The sequence below is a fragment of the Oncorhynchus gorbuscha genome, linkage group LG16 (assembly GCF_021184085.1).
Source record: "Oncorhynchus gorbuscha isolate QuinsamMale2020 ecotype Even-year linkage group LG16, OgorEven_v1.0, whole genome shotgun sequence".
NCBI lineage: Eukaryota > Metazoa > Chordata > Actinopteri > Salmoniformes > Salmonidae > Oncorhynchus > Oncorhynchus gorbuscha.
This window is the reverse complement of record NC_060188.1, coordinates 88691566-88714248: the sequence shown is the minus strand read 5'-3', so window position 1 is coordinate 88714248 and position 22683 is coordinate 88691566. Positions and strand designations below refer to the sequence as shown.

Genomic DNA, 22683 nt, shown 5'->3' with positions numbered 1-22683 from the left:
GTGACTGATAAAGGGTTGTTGCATACACATAATAGGATGCATTTGAAAATATTATTGCTGTCACTAACAAGCTCATGGATCTATAGCACCAAACAATGGTATTTGAAGACATTAATGTGAAAACACCTGCTGCCGGTATGCTGTGTCTGTTGTCCATGGTAGGTCCGGTTTAACCAGTGTCCTCTGCCTTTTTTCTCTCTCATTGAGACACAATCATCTGAGAGAGAGTACAGTGGTTATCTGCATGATGTCAAGACAATTCACCTAGTTTCTGCCATATTGCTTTCATAAATCCAGTCATCAGATTGTGAAGGGTAGTGAACGAGAGCAGAGGGTAGGAAACATCTTCCTCGGATGAAACACCAGCCCTATAGAGATCATATAATGTATTATTCTATATGTACTGGGATTCTTGTTATTCTATGCACAGCCTGCCTGGGCCTCTCTCATCAGTGTCTGGGCAGTGTTGTGTCAACTTAGGCTGTAATGTTTTGTGTCAGGTCAGCTGTGGAAAAAGCCCCAGTCAGTTATCTAATCTAAGTGCTCTCTGTGTTGATATCTGCTGCCTACTAATGCAGTCCTGAGGTCACAACCTATGGCCCTCTGTCACGACGAGACCTGAGATGATGATCTAACTCAGCGGTTCCCACCCTTTTTTGTTTACTGTACCACCAACTGAACTTTGCTCTTCCCAGAGTATCCCTGAAGAAACCCCCTCATGTGCATTTTATCAGTAGACCTATGGTCTCAAGTACCCCCTGTGGATAGACCAAGTACCCCCTGTGGATAGACCACGTACCCCCAGAGGTGCTAGTACCCCTGGCTAGGAACAACGGACCTAAATGACCTGGCTTTGGTAGTTTGTCTCCAGTCAATACTTTTAACCACCTAATGTTGCTTCTGTTATTTGGTCAGTATTTGCCTTGGAATATATCTTTCAGCAGGTTGTTGTGGTTTAGCCAATAGATGTTGTTCATGGCTTTGTTGGTGACTGGTAATACTTTCACTAATGACACCGAAAGTCCTCTGCTTATCTTTGTTCTTGTATCTTTGTTCATTGGCCACTGTAGCTAGTCCTGGAGAGCTTACTACTCCTAACAAAGTTGTTTTTGTGATCTCATCTGTTTTTGACAGAAAGCTTTGAGGCCTTAGACTAGCTTTCCTGTCTTGGCTGAAAATGCATGTATTAGTGCCCCCATAGGCCCACTAGATGTATGATGTTCTGCATGTCATGCACACTCAGGCTTGGTTGTAAGAGAAGACCTTGTGCATCAAGCCTGAGGCTTTCATGGTGAGCCAGGCAGTGAGGGCAGCCTAGAGGGCCTATGCTATCCCTGCACGCCCCTGTCCCAGTCCCCGCCCCTACTACCAATGACTCACCAGGGTCAAGCCAGGGGTACAATGGTTCCATTGTCATCCCCAAGCCTTTATGTTAAGATGGGGTCCTCCTCTCTCCCGTCGCCCCCACAAGCCCCTCAGTGTAGCCATGACGGCCTCTTCTCTACCTAGGATAGCAGATTGACATTCAGCCTCTTCTCTACCTAGGATAGCAGATTGACATTCAGCCTCTTCTCTACCTAGGATAGCAGATTGACATTCAGCCTCTTCTCTACCTAGGATAGCAGATTGACATTCAGCCTCTTCTCTACCTAGGATAGCAGATTGACATTCAGCCTCTTCTCTACCTAGGATAGCAGATTGACATTCAGCCTCTTCTCTACCTAGGATAGCAGATTGACATTCAGCCTCTTCTCTACCTAGGATAGCAGATTCTAGCCTCTTCTCTACCTAGGATAGCAGATTGACATTCAGCCTCTTCTCTACCTAGGATAGCAGATTGACATTCAGCCTCTTCTCTACCTAGGATAGCAGATTGACATTCAGCCTCTTCTCTACCTAGGATAGCAGATTGACATTCAGCTCACACAGAACTGTTTACCCACACTGTAGAGTCATGTCATTTCAGCAGCCTGTGACACCCACCATCTCAGATTGTTCTGAAATGGTTTCTGTAGTTAGAAACAGATAAGCATTCCTGCAACATCATTTAGTTGAAAGATAATTTGAAATTAAGCTAATTGATTGAACCCAAATTGTCCTTTTCAATTCATAGAATTTATATAATATTCAATCAATATTCTCTCAGGACATACGGGGAAAGGCTAAATAGTGTACATACTGTGCTGCTGTCTCTATGCATCTGTAGTAAGTCTGTAGTCAGTGTGCCTGGGAGTGAAATCTCCACTGAGTGATGGACTGGCTGGGGCGTATTGTGTTGTGTGCTGCCAGTGGAGTGCAGTCCACTGACATACCTGCACACCATAAACTGTCCTCTGTGTGTGTTTGTTGTGTGTGTGTATGTGTATGTATGTGCTGTGAGAGTGCTTGCATAACCTAGCACCAGCACTAGTCTCTAATACGATTCCACAGAAGAGCATTATCAGTGACAGCCTATAACCTAGCACCAGCACTAGTCTCTAATACGATTCCACAGAAGAGCATTATCAGTGACAGCCTATAACCTAGCACCAGCACTAGTCTCTAATACGATTCCACAGAAGAGCATTATCAGTGACAGCCTATAACCTAGCACCAGCACTAGTCTCTAATACGATTCCACAGAAGAGCATTATCAGTGACAGCCTATAACCTAGCACCAGCACTAGTCTCTAATACGATTCCACAGAAGAGCATTATCAGTGACAGCCTATAACCTAGCACCAGCACTAGTCTCTAATACGATTCCACAGAAGAGCATTATCAGTGACAGCCTATAACCTAGCACCAGCACTAGTCTCTAATCCAGCGATTCCACAGAAGAGCATTATCAGTGACAGCCTATAACCTAGCACCAGCACTAGTCTCTAAAATACACACGATTCCACAGAAGAGCATTATCAGTGACAGCCTATAACCTAGCACAAATAAAATATAAAACATTCATTACCTTTGACCATCTTCTTTGTTGGCACTCCTAGATGTCCCATAATCACTATTGGGTCTTTTTTCCGATTAAATCGGTCCATATTAGCCTAGATATCGATCTATGAAGACTGTGTGATAAACAAAAAAAAATAGCGTCTTATAACGTTTTATAAAATTGAAAAACAGCCTAAACTTTAACCTACTTTTGTAAGCACCAGCACTGTTAATGGAAGCGCAATCAAATTGCCTTTATATGGGTTGAAGTGGCGGATGTATATTCTATATAGCTCACACATACTTCATATGTGTCTGAGAAGCCGCTAGCCGTAAATCTCAGCAAAATATCCGGTCGGAGACCTGAACAAATGGCTTGTCTCCACGTTTCCAGAAACAAAGCCTAGGCAAATTTAACACGTGAGCTGGCAACCTCAGCCCCATTTAACTTTATCAATGGGTTGAAGGGGGAATATATATTTCCATTTTCAGTGATCAGATTTTTCATAACGTTCTGTTATAGACTGATTTAACCAGTTTTATAAACGTCTGAGTGTTTTCTATCCACACATACTAATCATATGCATATACTATATTCCTGGCATGAGAAGCAGGGTGCTGAAATGTTTGCGAATGTTCAAAAAAGTAGGGGGTAGGAGTAACAGGTTAACAAACTCTTAGCTGGAGTGGCTAGTGGCTTCTCAGAGACTAGTGCTGGTCATAACTGTCACTGATAATGCTCTTCTGTGGAACTTTAGAGACTAGGCTGGGAGTTTATAGGCTGTCACTGATAATGCTCTTCTGTGGATAATGTGACTGGCTCAGTTTATAGGCTGTTATGCTCTTCTGTGGAATCGTATTAGAGACTAGTGCTGGTGCTAGGTTATAGACTGTCACTGATAATGCTCTTCTGTGGAATCGTATCAGCGTTGAAAAAGAAGCCAGCCATGACAGACGAAGGCCTATCCTTAAGTTATCCTCATGATTGTATAACACTGTCTCATTAATGCCCATTCATTCACCAGAGTGATGAAGTTTTGTCCTGGGGTTGACCCTGTATCTCCCTCTGCTCGCAGCACGGATGGGAGTTTAGGTCTATTTATTTATCCTGGCAGTGTCCATAACTGTAATGATGCAAGGAATACAATTATCACTGCTATTGACAATGGAAGGCTGCTGCTGGTCTCTGATCCCATGTATTATACCTCCTGCCGTTGTGGCCTTGAAGCAAGGCATTTTAACACACCACAAAGTAAAATACTGCTCTGTATAAAACATGTGGTCCTTCAACCCTCCACCTGGAGAGCTACTGGATGTGCAGGATTTTGAACAAACCCTGCTCAAACACATCAGTCAGCAAATCAAGGTACTATTGAGCAGCTGATTTTTTTTTCATTTTTTTTCATTTTTTTTTTTACAATGTTGTGTGTTAGAGCAGGACATGAGCTAAAGCCTGCACACCCAGTAGCTCTTCTGAGCTCTCCTGGAGGGTTGTAAACATTACAATTACAACCAAAGACTGTCTTTTATAAAATAATTCTGTCATTCAATGAACCAGGTATTATTAAATGGCCAAGATGTTTACCCATTTGTAAAGCTAAAATATTCAGTTTTCAAAGGAAATCTTGACAGCATACGAGGGGGTAAAAATATGACTAGATTATGGTATCCAGCTTCATAATGTGACTGGCATACCACACAAGGGGGCGCTAAAAAGCCCATTGGGCCTCTATTACTAGAAGGCTAACAAAATTAGCACAAACTAATATTGAAATTACATAGAAGCTGTTAGCTAAGGAGCGAAAACGGACAAACTAATTGCAAATCCATCTCATAAAGTAATACAAGCATAGCTATTAGCTACCGAATGTCATTTTTGGTGTGTAAACATTTACAAGCGAAAGTGAATGAAAAATTGTGCAAATGAACAAAGTTGTGCTGTATGGTTTTCTGAAGGTAGAGCAACATGTGTACATGGAGCAGAGGGGAGAAGAACACAGGAGGGGAAACAACTCTAGTAGGAAGCACATGGACAAAATGGCAGCTTTACAGAACTCATCCAGAGCTCTTTGATGAAACATTGTAAGATATTGTGCAAACATTTAGTAGTGAATTTATGGTTTTTTCTGAAGGTAGAACTCTACTACTGGCTCACTTTACTGGGGGAACTATGGTAAGCTTCATAATGTGACTGGCTCAACTTTACTGGAGCAGAGGGAGAAGAACACAGGGGGGAACTAGGAAGCACATGGACAAAAAGCTTCATAATGTGACTGGCTCAACTTTACTAGGGGGGTAACATCACCTGGTAAGACTCTTCATAATGTGACTGGCTCAACTTTACTGGGGGGGGCAACTATGGTAAGCTTCATAATGTGACTGGCTCAACTTTACTGGGGGGAGACTATGGTAAGCTTCATAATGTGACTGGCTCAACTTTACTGGGGGAGACTATGGTAAGCTTCATAATGTGACTGGCTCAACTTTACTGGGGGGGACTATGGTAAGCTTCATAATGTGACTGGCTCAACTTTACTGGGGGGGACTATGGTAAGCTTCATAATGTGACTGGCTCAACTTTACTGGGGGGGAACTATGGTAAGCTTCATAATGTGACTGGCTCAACTTTTACTGGTAAGCTTCATAATGTGACTGGCTCAACTTTACTGGGGGGGGGACTATGGTAAGCTTCATAATGTGACTGGCTCAACTTTACTGGGGGGGACTATGGTAAGCTTCATAATGTGACTGGCTCAACTTTACTGGGGGGGGACTATGGTAAGCTTCATAATGTGACTGGCTCAACTTTACTGGGGGGGACTATGGTAAGCTTCATAATGTGACTGGCTCAACTTTACTGGGGGGGGGGGGGGACTATGGTAAGCATCATAATGACAGGTGAAATGAGGAACACAATCTGCTTTACGTCTTCAAGTATTGCATAAGTTGACTACAGCGTTTCTTGAAAAACCATCCTGTGGCTTTTCCCAATTCCCCCGGTATACCGCCCCGGCTGACTAAATGGTTAACTAGCCAAACTACACAATGTGTTTTAAATTGGCAACATGTGAAGTGTTGGATTCATGAACTGAAATAAAAACTCAAATGTTCCATATGCACAAAAAGCTTATTTCTCTACATTTTTATTGGCACAAATTTGTTTTACAAATTGAGTGAGCATTTCTCCTTCACCAAGATAATCCATCCACCTGACAGGTGTGACATATCAAGAAGCTGATTAAACACTATGATCATTACACACCAGCACCTTGTTCTGGGGACACTAAAAGGCCACTGTAAAATGTGCAGTTTTGTCACACAACACAATGCCACAGACGTCTCAACATTTGAGGGAGCGTCAATCGGCACGCTGACTGCTGGAATGTCCACCAGAGCTGTTGCCAGAGAATTCGACTAACAGATGCATATCTGTATTCCCAGTCATGTGAAATCCATAGATTTGGGCCTAATGAAATGATTTCAATTGACTGATTTTTCTCATATGAACTGTAACTCAGTAAAATCTTTTTAAAATCTTTAATAAAACATTTTTGTTCAGTATAGCAATGATCTAGCTGTCCCTCTGCAGCAGACATATGGTGAGCAATATGTTTGGAACATCGAATCGCAATAAAATCACAGTATCGAATCACAATACATATAATTGCAATACACATTGTATCAGCACCTAAGTATCGTGATAATATCGTATCATGGGGTCAATTCCCAGCCCTAGCGTGCGTGTGTGTGAGTGTGTGTCTGTGTGTGTGTCTGTGTGCGCCACAATGAGGTTATCCACTGTGGTGAACAAGCAAACACGTGATGAAATGCCTGTCATTACTTCATCTATTTTTACTCTGCGATGGCATTTCTCTCTCATTGTCATAGGCTAGTCCTAATTGATTGTATTTTTTACAGCCAATGACTGCAGACATTTTTCAAATTGGTCCTAATCGAACAGATAACGAGTAGAGTATTGTGTAATGATGTGTATTAGCTGTAGTCATTGTTGAAGTGTGTCATGGAATTGACATGTGTGTTGTCTCTGTCATTAGACACCCACTTCCATTAGTGTCAGTCCTACTCTACATGGACCTCTAGCGAGGAGGAGAGACCTTCATCTGTGAGCTACGCTCGTCACCAGCGCCTCTGCACTGCAGCCTTCCCACCTCCACACACTTGAAGACTCTCTGTAGAGCAGCGCTATTCAAAGTCGGGGTCACGACGGGGAAAGGCAGTGGGGTCGCCTCTAAAAAAATAAAAAAATAAACGTGTTTAAAAAAAAAAAAAAGCAGTTTTTTAAAGGTTGTGTCTTAGATTTGGGGTTGGGTCGGGTCGTGTGAAATTTGTGACCCAGAAATTGTGGCTGAAGTCCGTGCTGAAAAGGTTTGAATACCACTGCTGTAGAGTGACTGTGCGTGCTGTATCTAACATCTACTGTTGGCATAATGGGGCTGTTCTGTGGCTTTGCAATACATGTTTGAGTCTTATGTCTGTATCGTCATTGCAGTGTCTCCCATCGTCGTGCAGTGTCTCACATCGTCGTGCAGTGTCTCACATCGTCGTGCAGTGTCTCCCATCGTCGTGCAGTGTCTCCCATCGTCGTGCAGTGTCTCCCATCGTCGTGCAGTGTCTCCCATCGTCGTGCAGTGTCTCCCATCGTCGTGCAGTGTCTCCCATCGTCGTGCAGTGTCTCACATCGTCGTGCAGTGTCTCACATCGTCGTGCAGTGTCTCACACTGCACTCACATCGTCGTGCAGTGTCTCACATCGTCGTGCAGTGTCTCACATCGTCGTGCAGTGTCTCACATCGTCGTGCAGTGTCTCCCATCGTCGTGCAGTGTCTCACATCGTCGTGCAGTGTCTCCCATCGTCGTGCAGTGTCTCACATCGTCGTGCAGTGTCTCACATCGTCGTGCAGTGTCTCCCATCGTCGTGCAGTGTCTCCCATCGTCGTGCAGTGTCTCCCATCGTCGTGCAGTGTCTCCCATCGTCGTGCAGTGTCTCCCATCGTCGTGCAGTGTCTCCCATCGTCATTGCAGTGTCTCACATCGTCATTGCAGTGTCTCCCATCGTCGTGCAGTGTCTCCCATCGTCATTGCAGTGTCTCCCATCGTCGTGCAGTGTCTCCCATCTCCACTACATCATGTGGCTCCACTTTCCGTTTTTCTACTTGTCACCTGACTGTTCTGTTATCTCATGATGTCTCATCCTGTGTCTAGTTTCTCTGTGCTCGCTGTGCTCCAATCGATCTCGGGACCTCATGATGATCAAACTGGGCATGCTCCAATTCACATCATCAGTCATCACTCCTCCGGAGAGAACCAGTTAGTCTGCACGCTGCCTCAAACTTCATCTGCTGTGTGTGTGTGTGTGTGTGTGTGTGTGTGTGTGTGTGTGTGTGTGTGTGAGAGAGAACAGGGTGTCTGGGAATAATCTACTTCTAGGGATTGTCTTTATTATCCAGCACACAGACACACACGGCATGGCAGGTAGGGCTAATCTGAGCCTCTAGTCTTTGGTGTGACATGCTTACAAATGAGTTAAAAATGAAATGCTGAAATATCTTGAGTCAAGTATTCAACCCCTTTGTTATGGCAAGCCTAAATACACTACCTGACCAAAGGTATGTGAACACTTGCTCGTCGAACATCTCATTCCAAAATCATGGACATTAATATCTAGTTGGTCCACCCTTTGCAGCTATAACAGCCTCCACTCTTCTGGGAAGGCTTTCCACTAGATGTTGGAACATTGCTGTGGGGACTTGCTTCCATTCAGCCACGAGCATTAGTGAGGTCGGGCACTGATGTTGGGCGATTAGGCCTGGCTCACGGTCGGCATACCAACGTTGTTCGATGGGGTTGAGGTCAGGGCTCTGTGCAGGCCAATCAAGTTCTTCCACACAGATTGGGCAGGTAGTGTCCTCCTAGCATCCACGAAACACAGATTTGTCCGTTGGACAGCCAGATGGTGAAGCATAATTCATCACTCCAGAGGACACGTTTCCACTGCTCCAGAGTTCAATGGCGGTGCGCTTTACACCACTCCAACCGACGCTTGGCATTGTGCATGGTGATCTTAGGCTTGTGTATGGCTGCTCGGCCATGGAAACTCATTTCATGAAGAACATGTAGCTGTTCTGTGGTGTTCTGGCTGGCTGGCTGGTAGCTGTTCTGGTGTTCTGGCTGGTAGCTGTTCTGGTGTTCTGACTGGTTGGCTGGTAGCTGTTCTGTGGTGGTCTGGCTGGCTGGCTGGTAGCTGTTCTGTGGTGTTCTGACTGGCTGGCTGGTAGCTGTTCTGTGGTGTTCTGACTGGCTGGCTGGTAGCTGTTATGTGGTGTTCTGACTGGCTGGCTGGTAGCTGTTCTGTGGTGTTCTGGCTGGCTGGCTGGTAGCTGTTATGTGGTGTTCTGACTGGCTGGCTGGTAGCTGTTCTGTGGTGTTCTGACTGGCTGGCTGGTAGCTGTTCTGACTGGCTGGCTGGTAGCTGTTCTGTGGTGTTCTGACTGGCTGGCTGGTAGCTGTTCTGTGGTGTTCTGACTGGCTGGCTGGTAGCTGTTCTGTGGTGGGCTGGCTGGCTGGTAGCTGTTCTGACTGGCTGGCTGGTAGCTGTTCTGACTGGCTGGCTGGTAGCTGTTCTGACTGGCTGGCTGGTAGCTGTTCTGACTGGCTGGCTGGTAGCTGTTCTGGCTGGCTGGCTGGTTGTTCTGGCTGGCTGGTAGCTGTTCTGGCTGGCTGGCTGGTAGCTATTCTGTGGTGTTCTGACTGGCTGGCTGGCTGGTAGCTATTCTGGTGTTCTGACTGACTGACTGGCTGGCTGGTAGCTGTTCTGGTGTTCTGACTGGCTGGCTGGTAGCTGTTCTGTGGTGTTCTGACTGGCTGGCTGGTAGCTGTTCTGTGGTGTTCTGACTGGCTGGCTGGTAGCTGTTCTGTGGTGTTCTGACTAGCTGGTTGGTAGCTGTTCTGTGGTGTTCTGACTGGCTGGCTGGTAGCTGTTCTGGTGTTCTGACTGGCTGGCTGGTAGCTGTTCTGGTGTTCTGACTGGCTGGCTGGTAGCTGTTCTGGTGTTCTGACTGGCTGGCTGGTAGCTGTTCTGACGGGCTGGCTGGTAGCTGTTCTGTGGTGTTCTGACTGGCTGGTTGGTAGCTGTTCTGTGGTGTTCTGACTGTCTGGCTGGTAGCTGTTCTGTGGTGTTCTGACTGGCTGGCTGGTAGCTGTAATGTAAATGTGTTCTGTGGTGTTCTGACTGGCTGGCTGGTAGCTGTTCTGTGGTGTTCTGACTGGCTGGCTGGTAGCTGTTCTGTGGTGTTCTGACTGGCTGGCTGGTAGCTGTTCTGTGGTGTTCTGACTGGCTGGCTGGTAGCTGTTCTGTGGTGTTCTGACTGGCTGGCTGGTAGCTAGCTGTTCTGTGGTGTTCTGACTGGCTGGCTGGTAGCTGTTCTGTGGTGTTCTGACTGGCTGGCTGGTAGCTGTTCTGTGGTGTTCTGACTGGCTGGCTGGTAGCTGTTCTGACTGGCTGGCTGGTAGCTGTTCTGTGGTGTTCTGACTGGCTGGCTGGTAGCTGTTCTGGTGTTCTGACTGGCTGGCTGGTAGCTGTTCTGGTGTTCTGACTGGCTGGCTGGTAGCTGTTCTGGTGTTCTGACTGGCTGGCTGGTAGCTGTTTTGGTGTTCTGACTGGCTGGCTGGTAGCTGTTCTGGCTGGTGGTGTTCTGACTGGCTGGTAGCTGTTCTGTGGTGTTCTGGCTGGCTGGTAGCTGTTCTGGCTGGTGGTGTTCTGGCTGGCTGGCTGGTAGCTGTTCTTTGGTGTTCTGGCTGGCTGGCTGGTAGCTGTTCTGGTGTTCTGACTACTGTAACTAAGCCTGAACTATAGTGTAGCTAGCCTGGCAAGGGAGTGGAGCTAATGCTTCTCTGGCTTGGGTGTGGCAGGCATCTCTTTGTTGGAACAGCTGGGCTGTGTGGAAGGGGAGGTCGGGGGTGGACTTAGTAACCAACCACGTGGCTAGGTCCTCCATAAACACCACATGGAGGAGAGCAGAGCAGTAGAGCACATTTCACAGCAGCACTGAGGGTGACAACAAAGCACAGAGAGTGAGAGAGAAAGACGGACATACACACGCTCCTTTGTTCTTTCTCTCTGTCACTTGCTCATTGGTCATCACAAAGGGCATCTTGCCCCACCCTCCTTTGTCTTGTTCTCCTGCGTTCTCATAGGTTCACCTTCTCCCTCTCTTTGTGCAGTGGGTGTATGTCTCTCCTGGACCTCCTCTCAGCCCATGCTGCCTGGACTGCAGTACTGATGCTGGTAGTAATAGTTATTCTGCTCTGCTGCCTCGGTCCCATTAGAGGAGATCGCTAGCCATATGCTGCACATCGTGTTCTGTGGGGTTTGTGCAGTGTGTACACACACACACACACACACACACACACACACACACACACACACACACACACACACACACACACACACACACACACACACACACACACACACACACACACACACACACACACACACACACAGTCATTTGCAGCAGTGAGGTAGTTAGACGTGGAGCATGCAGCATGCGATGAATGGTTACTGTTGGACATAAAATAGAAGGCATTAACAACCAGTATGTAGGCAAACTCCTTACTGCTCTGCTGTAGAACAGGAGCTCCAGTAACTGTCAGACAGGAGTCTAGCATAGCATAGTATAGTGCAGTCAGGTGCAGTCAGTAACCCCTACCTACATGTACATATTACCTCCACTAACCTGTACCCCCACACATTTTAACTTGGTGCCCGCTGTATATAAAGCCTTGTTAATGTTATTTCATTTTCTCTTTAATTTATTTTGTAAATATTTTCTTAACTGCATTGTTGGTTAAGGGCTTGTAAGTAAGCATTTCAGGCTAAGGTCGACTCCTGTTTTGTTCGGCGCATGTGACAAATCAGATGTGAAAAGATAGTTCTGTCTGGAGTGTCAGCCAGGAGCCTCGGTGGGATACCTGCAGATGCCTCCCTCCCAGTCCCATCTCTGATCAGATGCCTCCCTCCCAGTCTCCCAGTCCCATCTCTGATCAGATGCCTCTCTCCCTCCCAGTCCCATCTCTGATCAGATGCCTCCCTCCCAGTCCCACAGTCCCATCTCTGATCAGATGCCTCCCTCCCTCCCAGTCCCACAGTCCCATCTCTGACCAGATGCCTCCCTCCCTCCCAGTCCCATCTCTGATCAGATGCCTCCCTCCCAGTCCCACAGTCCCATCTCTGACCAGATGCCTCCCTCCCTCCCAGTCCCATCTCTGATCAGATGCCTCCCTCCCAGTCCCACAGTCCCATCTCTGACCAGATGCCTCCCTCCCAGTCCCACAGTCCCATCTCTGATCAGATGCCTCCCTCCCTCCCAGTCCCACAGTCTCATCTCTGACCAGATGCCTCCCTCCCTCCCAGTCCCACAGTCTCATCTCTGACCAGATGCCTCCCTCCCTCCCAGTCCCACAGTCTCATCTCTGACCAGATGCCTCCCTCCCTCCCAGTCCCACAGTCTCATCTCTGACCAGATGCCTCCTCCCCTCCCAGTCCCATCTCTGATCAGATGCCTCCCTCCCAGTCCCACAGTCCCATCTCTGACCAGATGCCTCCCTCCCTCCCAGTCCCATCTCTGATCAGATGCCTCCCTCCCAGTCCCACAGTCCCATCTCTGACCAGATGCCTCCCTCCCAGTCCCACAGTCCCATCTCTGATCAGATGCCTCCCTCCCTCCCAGTCCCACAGTCTCATCTCTGACCAGATGCCTCCCTCCCTCCCAGTCCCACAGTCTCATCTCTGACCAGATGCCTCCCTCCCTCCCAGTCCCACAGTCTCATCTCTGACCAGATGCCTCCCTCCCTCCCAGTCCCACAGTCTCATCTCTGACCAGATGCCTCCCTCCCTCCCAGTCCCACAGTCCCATCTCTGATCAGATGCCTCCCTCCCTCCCAGTCCCACAGTCTCATCTCTGATCAGATGCCTCCCTCCATCCCAGTCCCACAGTCCCATCTCTGACCAGATGCCTCCCTCCCTCCCAGTCCCATCTCTGATCAGATGCCTTCCTCCCAGTCCCACAGTCCCATCTCTGATCAGATGCCTCCCTCCCTCCCTCCCAGTCCCACAGTCTCATCTCTGATCAGATGCCTCCCTCCCTCCTAGTCCCACAGTCTCATCTCTGACCAGATGCCTCCCTCCCAGTCCCACAGTCCCATCTCTGATCAGATGCCTCCCTCCCACCCAGTCCCACAGTCTCATCTCTGACCAGATGCCTCCCTCCCAGTCCCATCTCTGACCAGATGCCTCCCTCCCTCCCTCCCAGTCCCACAGTCCCATCTCTGACCAGATGCCTCCCTCCCAGTCCCATCTCTGACCAGATGCCTCCCTCCCAGTCCCACAGTCCCATCTCTGACCAGATGCCTCCCTCCCAGTCCCATCTCTGACCAGATGCCTCCCTCCCAGTCCCATCTCTGATCAGATGCCTCCCTCCCAGTCCCATCTCTGACCAGATGCCTCCCTCCCAGTCCCATCTCAGACCAGATGCCTCCCTCCCAGTCCCACAGTCCCATCTCTGACCAGATGCCTCCCTCCCAGTCCCACAGTCTCATCTCTGACCAGATGCCTCCCTCCCAGTCCCATCTCTGATCAGATGCCTCCCTCCCACCCAGTCCCACAGTCTCATCTCTGACCAGATGCCTCCCTCCCAGTCCCATCTCTGACCAGATGCCTCCCTCCCAGTCCCACAGTCCCATCTCTGACCAGATGCCTCCCTCCCAGTCCCACAGTCCCATCTCTGATCAGATGCCTCCCTCCCAGTCCCACAGTCCCATCTCTGATCAGATGCCTCCCTCCCACCCAGTCCCACAGTCTCATCTCTGACCAGATGCCTCCCTCCCTCCCAGTCCCACAGTCCCATCTCTGACCAGATGCCTCCCTCCCACCCAGTCCCACAGTCTCATCTCTGACCAGATGCCTCCCTCCCACCCAGTCCCACAGTCTCATCTCTGACCAGATGCCTGCCTCCCTCCCTCCCAGTCCCATCTCTGACCAGATGCCTCCCTCCCTCCCAGTCTCCCAATCCCATCTCTGATCAGATGCCTCCCTCCCAGTCCCATCTCTGACCAGATGCCAGCCTCCCTCCCTCCCAGTCCCATCTATGACCAGATGCCTCCCTCCCTCCCAGTCTCCCAGTCCCATCTCTGATCAGATGCCTCCCTCCCAGTCCCATCTCTGACCAGATGCCTGCCTCCCTCCCAGTCCCATCTCTGACCAGATGCCTCCCTCCATCCCAGTCCCATCTCTGACCAGATGCCTCCCTCCCTCCCAGTCCCATCTCTGACCAGATGCCTCCCTCCCTCCCAGTCCCATCTCTGACCAGATGCCTCCCTCCCTCCCAGTCCCATCTCTGACCAGATGCCTGATGTCCCTCCCAGTGATACATCTCTGACCAGATGCCTCCCTCCCTCCCAGTCCCATCTCTGACCAGATGCCTCCCTCCCTCCCAGTCCCATCTCTGACCAGATGCCTGATATCATTCCCAGTCCCATCTCTGACCAGATGCCTCCCTCCCTCCCAGTCCCATCTCTGACCAGATGCCTCCCTCCCTCCCAGTCCCATCTCTGACCAGATGCCTCCCTCCCTCCCAGTCCCATCTCTGACCAGATGCCTCCCTCCCTCCCAGTCCCATCTCTGACCAGATGCCTCCCTCATTCCCAGTCCCATCTCTGACCAGATGATATCATTAGCCCTCCCAGTCCCATGTCTGACCAGATGCCTCCCTCCCTCCCAGTCCCATCTCTGACCAGATGCCTCCCTCCCTCCCAGTCCCATCTCTGACCAGATGATATCTCCCTCCCAGTCCCATCTCTGACCAGATGCCTCCCTCCCTCCCAGTCCCATCTCTGACCAGATGCCTCCCTCCCTCCCAGTCCCATATCATGACCAGATGCCTCCCTCCCTCCCAGTCCCATCTCTGACCAGATGCCTCCTCCCTCCCAGTCCCATCTCTGACCAGATGCCTCATTAGCCCTCCCAGTGTCCCATCTCTGATCCAGATGCCTCCCTCCCTCCCAGTCCCATCTCTGACCAGATGCCTGTGATCCCAGTTGATATCTGACCAGCCTGATAGTGGTGCTGTGAGTTGATAGGGCAGTGATAGTGCTGTTTGTTGGAAGTTTGGCCTCAGGCAGACCGACATGTCAAGGGCAGCGGTTAACGAACATAAACATCACTTTCTGTGTCATTCTATTGACTATTATTGTATTTGTATCATGTCATGTGGCCATTTTTTGTGTTTTGAATTGGTCGCCTATAAGAGAACTCTTGTGCTGTGACTGTATACAGCTAAATGTGATGTGAGTTGATATCATTAGCAGGCTGATAGTGATGTGATGTGAGTTGATATCATTAGCAGGCTGATAGTGATGTGATGTGAGTTGATATCATTAGCAGGCTGATAGTGCTGTGATGTGAGTTGATATCATTAGCAGGCTGATAGTGCTGTAATGTGAGTTGATATCATTAGCAGGCTGATAGTGCTGTGATGTGAGTTGATATCATTAGCAGGCTGATAGTGCTGTGATGTGAGTTGATATCATTAGCAGGCTGATAGTGCTGTGATGTGAGTTGATATCATTAGCAGGCTGATAGTGCTGTGATGTGAGTTGATATCATTAGCAGGCTGATAGTGCTGTGATGTGAGTTGATATCATTAGCAGGCTGATAGTGCTGTGATGTGAGTTGATATCATTAGCAGGCTGATAGTGCTGTGATGTGAGTTGATATCATTAGCAGGCTGATAGTGCTGTAATGTGAGTTGATATCATTAGCAGGCTGATAGTGCTGTAATGTGAGTTGATATCATTAGCAGGCTGATGGTGCTGTAATGTGAGTTGATATCATTAGCAGGCTGATAGTGCTGTGGTGAAGCTGTGATGTGAATTGATATCATTAGCAGGCTGATAGTGCTGTGATGTGAATTGATATCATTAGCAGGCTGATAGTGCTGTGATGTGAATTGATATCATTAGCAGGCTGATAGTGCTGTGATGTGAGTTGATATCATTAGCAGGCTGATAATGCTGTGATGTGAATTGATATCATTAGCAGGCTGATAATGCTGTGATGTGAATTGATATCATTAGCAGGCTGATAATGCTGTGATGTGAATTGATATCATTAGCAGGCTGATAATGCTGTGATGTGAATTGATATCATTAGCAGGCTGATAGTGCTGTGATGTGAATTGATATCATTAGCAGGCTGATAGTGCTGTAATGTGAGTTGATATCATTAGCAGGCTGATAGTGCTGTGATGTGAGTTGATATCATTAGCAGGCTGATAGTGCTGTGATGTGAGTTGATATCATTAGCAGGCTGATAGTGGTGTGATGTGAATTGATATCATTAGCAGGCTGATAGTGCTGTGATGTGAGTTGATATCATTAGCAGGCTGATAGTGCTGTGATGTGAGTTGATATCATTAGCAGGCTGATAGTGCTGTGATGTGAGTTGATATCATTAGCAGGCTGATAGTGCTGTGATGTGAGTTGATATCATTAGCAGGCTGATAGTGCTGTGATGTGAGTTGATATCATTAGCAGGCTGATAGTGGTGTGATGTGAATTGATATCATTAGCAGGCTGATAGTGCTGTGATGTGAATTGATATCATTAGCAGGCTGATTAGTTGCTCTTAAGAGATGAATTTGCCTGCATCTTGTTTGTTCATATTGGCCTATTTTCTTTATACTTCACCACCTGATGAGGAAGTGTGCACTCAAAACACATTAGCTAGATTGCTAACCCTAAATACAGTGGGGAGAACAAGTATTTGATACACTGCCGATTCTGCAGGTGTTCCTACTTACAAAGCATGTAGAGGTCTGTAATTTTTATCATAGGTACACTTCAACTGTGTGAGACGGAATCTAAAACAAAAATCCAGAAAATCACATTGTATGATTTTAAGTAATTGATTAGCATTTTATTGCCTGACATAAGTATTTGCTCACCTACCAACCAGTAAGAATTCCAGCTCTCACAAACCTGTTAGTTTTTCTTTAAGAAGCCTTCCTGTTCTCCACTCATTACCTGTATTAACTGCACCTGTTTGAACTTACCTGGATAAAATACACCTATCCACATACTCAATCAAACAGACTCCAACCTCTCCACAATGGCCAAGACCAGAGAGCTGTGTAAGGAGATAAGATTGTAGACCTGCACAAGGCTAGGATGGGCCACAGGACAATAGGCAAGCATCTTGGTGAGAAGGCAACAACTGTTGGCGCAATTATTAGAAAATGGTAGAAGTTCAAGATGACGGTCAATCACCTTCGGTCTGGGGCTCCATGCATGATCTCACCTCGTGGGGCATCAATGATCATGAGGAAGGTGAGGGATCAGCCTAGAACTACACGGCAGGACCTGGTCAATGACCTGAAGAGAGCTGGGACCACAGTCTCAAAGAAAACCATTAGTAACACACTACGCCTTCATGGATTAAAAACCTGCAGCGCACGCAAGGTCCCCCTGCTCAAGCCAGCGCATGTCCAGGCCCATCTGAAGTTTGCCAATGACCATCTGGATGATCCAGAGGAGGAATGGGAGAAGGTCATGTGGTCTGATGAGACAAAAATAGAGCTTTTTGGTCTAAACTCCACTCGCCGTGTTTGGAGGAAGAAGAAGGATGAGTACAACCCCAAGAACACCATCCCAACCGTGAAGCATGAAGGTGGAAACATCATTCTTTGGGGATGCTTTTCTGCAAAGGGGACAGGACGACTGCACCGTATTGAGGGGAGGATGGATGAGGCCATTTTGCAAGATCTTGGCCAACAACCTCCTTCCCTCAGTAAGAGCATTGAAGATGGGTCGTGGCTGGGTCTTCCAGCATGACAACGGCCCGAAACACAGCCATGGCAACTAAGGAGTGGCTCCGTAAGAAGCATCTCAAGGTCCTGGAGTGGCCTAGCCAGTCTCCCGACCTGAACCCAATAGAACATCTTTGGAGTGAGCTGAAAGTCCATATTGCCCAGCGACAGCCCCGGAACCTGAAGAATTGGGCCAAAATCCCTGCTGCAGTGTGTGCACACCTTGTCAAGAACTACAGGAAACCTATGATCTCTGTAATTTCAAACAAAGGTTTCTGTACCAAATATTAAGTTTTGCTTTTCTGATGTATCAAATACTTATGTCAGGCAATAACATGCAAATTAATTACTTAAAAATCATACAATGTGATTTTCTGGATTTTTGTTTTAGATTCCGTCTCTCACAGTTGAAGTGTACCTATGATAAAAATTACAGACCTCTACATGCTGTGTAAGTTGGAAAACCTGCAAAATCGAGATGTATGAAATACTTTTTGTTTCTAGATGGCCATGTAATTGAGCTAACAGTAGGTACATTTATTAATGTCCAACAGAAACTGTCCATTGGTAGGCCTATATATCAACTGTATTCACTGCAAATGGCGTGATCCGTTCTGTCCCGCTAGCGCATCATCACAATACATTCTCTGTTTGTAAAATGGGGCTATTTCCTAAATATGAAGTGTTAAGAAATGATAGTTTATGCTGACAGAAAGCAGACTCTCCCCTCTTTATAACAACAGTAACAGTAGTTGTTTTCAAAGTTTTCCCCACAATTACAACTGTCATATGGGGCAGCAGGGTAGCCTAGTGGTTAGAGAGTTGGACTAGCAACTGGAAGGTTGCAAGTTCAAACCCCCGAGCTGACAAGGTACAAATCTGTCGTTCTGCCCCTGAACAGGCAGTTAACCCACTGTTCCTAGGCCATCATTGAAAATAAGAATTTGTTCTGAACTGACTTGCCTAGTTAAATAAAGGTATAATTAAATGAATCCCACTGAAATCTAAGTTTAAACATTTCTAACATACTACCCAAACTTTTCTAAGAAAAGTGGAGATAAAATGAAAGGTTTGGGAAGTTTTATAACTTACAACATTTGATAAAATATGTGAACTGTGCTTAATAATGAGTACTGAGTGTACTCTAAGCCCACGTGTGTTCCAAATCAGCCCACCTCTCAAATAATCCAATTTAATTCACTTCCAAATGTGAATAGAAACCATGCAACACAACCCTGTACCCACACCGGTCCTCTGTGGATAAGAAACCATGCAACACAACCCTGTACCCACACCGGTCCTCTGTGGATGCAACACAAGAAACCATGCTGGATAAGAAACACAAACCCTGTACCCACACCGGTCCTCTGTGGATAAGAAACCATGCAACACAACCCTGTACCCACACCGGTCCTCTGGATAAGAAACCATGCAACACAACCCTGTACCCACACCGGTCCTCTGGATAAGAAACCATACAACACAACCCTGTACCCACACCGGTCCTCTGGATAAGAAACCATACAACACAACCCTGTACCCACACCGGTCCTCTGTGGATAAGAAACCATGCAACACAACCCTGTACCCACACCGGTCCTCTGTGGATAAGAAACCATGCAACACAACCCTGTACCCACACCGGTCCTCTGTGGATAAGAAGCCATGTTTTAGCCTTGTGCTTGACGTAGCTTACCTTGTGTTAGCCTTATAGTTAGCTTTGTCTTCCAGGCTTCCTCTCTCAACTCTCAACTCAACTGGAAAATGAGACGAGCCATCAGTGGAGTTAGCATTAGCCTCATCCTGCTAGACTAATCAGGCCATGGTATGCCTGGTTCATATTGACAGTGTGATTTAAAACCCCTAGGCCCAGCAGCTATAGTGTGGGGATAAGAGCATTATTACTACAAGGCACAGGAACAAGGGGCATTTATCAGTCTGTGGTGTAGTGATATTACTGTGTGCTATTCCTCCCCTGTTCATTGGTTGTGTGTATGTAGGCTACACTATATGCTCCTATTTGATGTGAGACATGTATTAGCGGTCTTGATTTAGAAGTTGTGTGCATTGATTAGCTAAACTTAAACCAAAACAAAAGCCTCAGGCAAGCCTACCACTACATCACGATGCAGGCTGCTCTGCTCCCATAATACATCCTCATGGCCTGGGGTGGCCTGGCAGGATCTGGCCAGTGCTCAGGCAGGGTAGTGATGTAAATAAGCTTAGCAGCAGGCCTCAGTCATGTGACCACCAACACAGGCACTTAACTGTCACATCACAGACTGGGAGAAAGGGGTGATAGATGCTGGGTAAGACAAGCTGTCCTGTTTCATAACTGACTCTGTCTGGGCTGGGGACAGGGTTAGGTAGGTGAGACAGACTAGAATTAGACTGGGCATGGGTGGAGTAGTGAATGCGGATTGGCTTTGAGGAGGGGGCATAGACTTTGGCTACTGACTTCGTTTTCCCCAAGAAAAAGTTGTGCCGTTCAGTTGAAGAAACCCTTTGTCAAGGTCCAAATCTCACAAAACATCACAAAATGTCCTCATAATATATGCACAAACTGTTCCGAATTGTTTCGGCTGTGAATTATGCAGACTCCTTTGTCTACGGCCAACTGTCTGGGATGTAAACACAGTGTCTCTCCCCTGCCTGTAGAGTATTGTAAACACAACTGTCTGGTAAACACAGTGTCTCTCCCCTGCCTGTATTAAACACAACTGTCTGGGATGTAAACACAGTGTCTCTCCCCTGCCTGCAGAGTATTGTAAACACAACTGTCTGGATGTAAACACAACTGTCTAGGATGCAAACACAGTGTCTCTCCCCTGCCTGCAGAGTATTGTAAACACAACTGTCTGGATGTAAACACAACTGTCTGGGATGTAAACACAGTGTCTCTCCCCTGCCTGCAGAGTATTGTAAACACAACTGTCTGGATGTAAACACAACTGTCTAGGATGCAAACACAGTGTCTCTCCCCTGCCTGCAGAGTATTGTAAACACAACTGTCTGGATGTAAACACAACTGTCTGGGATGTAAACACAGTGTCTCTCCCCTGCCTGCAGAGTATTGTAAACACAACTGTCTGGGATGTAAACACAGTGTCTCTCCCCTGCCTGCAGAGTATTGTAAACACAACTGTCTGGATGTAAACACAGTGTCTCTCCCTGCCTGTAAAAACAACTGTCTGGGATGTAAACACTGGAGTATTGTAAACACAACTGTCTGGATGTAAACACAGTGTCTCTCCCCTGCCTGCAGACTATTGTAAACACAACTGTCTGGATGTAAACACAGTGTCTCTCCCCTGCCTGCAGAGTATTGTAAACACAACTGTCTGGATGTAAACACAGTGTCTCTCCCCTGCCTGCAGAGTATTGTAAACACAACTGTCTGGGATGTAAACACAGTGTCTCTCCCCTGCCTGCAGAGTATTGTAAACACAACTGTCTGGATGTAAACACAGTGTGTGCCTGCAGAGTATTGTAAACACAACTGTCTGGATGTAAACACACACAACTGTGCAGAGTATTGTAAACACAACTGTCTGGATGTAAACACAGTGTCTCTCCCCTGCCTGCAGAGTATTGTAAACACAACTGCCCTCTAGTCAATGGGCGGGGGTGTTGATTTGGCATTCACGTTAATCAGACTTTTCTTAGCTGTTTTCCTGAAATTACGTTGTCATGAATGAAAACAAAATCCTACTATCTGAATGACTCACTAACGTAACAATTCTTGACTCAACATGGTGAAGTGAGGTGAACAGGTCGTTGCCTGGTTTTGTTTTGTTTACAAATACGACATTTCTCTCTGCAGGTCCCTCCCTCCTCCTTCCCTCCGTCCCCCGCCAGGTGGCAGGCAGCAGGTTGCCATGGAGAACTCGTCTGTGGCGTCAGCGTCCTCAGAGGCTGGCAGCACGAGCTCGCAGGAGATTGAGGAGCTGGAGCGCTTCATCGACAGCTACGTGCTGGAGTACCAGGTGCAAGGCCTGCTGGGAGATAAGAACGAGGCAGACCTGGACGGAGACAAGCCCCAGTCCCACATCTCACAGGTTCGCTGAAGCTGAAAGGGATTAGAGCCAACATGGCTACAGTAATGATAAAGGTCATGGCTGATGAACCAGAGCCAACATGGCTACAGTAATGATAAAGGTCATGGCTGATGAACCAGAGCCAACATGGCTACAGTAATGATAAAGGTCATGGCTGATGAACCAGAGCCAACATGGCTACAGTAATGATAAACGTCATGGCTGATGAACCAGAGCCAACATGGCTACAGTAATGATAAAGGTCATGGCTGATGAACCAGAGCCAACATGGCTACAGTAATGATAAAGGTCATGGCTGATGAACCAGAGCCAACATGGCTACAGTAATGATAAAGGTCATGGCTGATGAACCAGAGCCAACATGGCTACAGTAATGATAAAGGTCATGGCTGATGAACCAGAGCCAACATGGCTACAGTAATGATAAACGTCATGGCTGATGAACCAGAGCCAACATGGCTACAGTAATGATAAAGGTCATGGCTGATGAACCAGCGCCAACATGGCTACAGTAATGATAAAGGTCATGGCTGATGAACCAGCGCCAACATGGCTACAGTAATGATAAAGGTCATGGCTGATGAACCAGAGCCAACATGGCTACAGTAATGATAAAGGTCATGGCTGATGAACCAGAGCCAACATGGCTACAGTAATGATAAACGTCATGGCTGATGAACCAGAGCCAACATGGCTACAGTAATGATAAAGGTCATGGCTGATGAACCAGAGCCAACATGGCTACAGTAATGATAAACGTCATGGCTGATGAACCAGAGCCAACATGGCTACAGTAATGATAAAGGTCATGGCTGATGAACCAGA

The 22683-nt window shown here is 47.4% G+C and overlaps 1 protein-coding gene across 1 annotated transcript in view; it reads left to right on the top strand.

Moving 5' to 3' along the window:
• Positions 1 to 22683, top strand: part of LOC123999858 (CBP80/20-dependent translation initiation factor-like) — a 139988-nt gene that overhangs the window by 5391 nt on the left and 111914 nt on the right. The window contains exon 3 of the mRNA XM_046305866.1: positions 21624 to 21858. Coding sequence (XP_046161822.1) covers positions 21679 to 21858 — 180 coding nt within the window. The 5' untranslated portion in view covers positions 21624 to 21678. The remainder of the gene's footprint in view (positions 1 to 21623; positions 21859 to 22683) is intronic.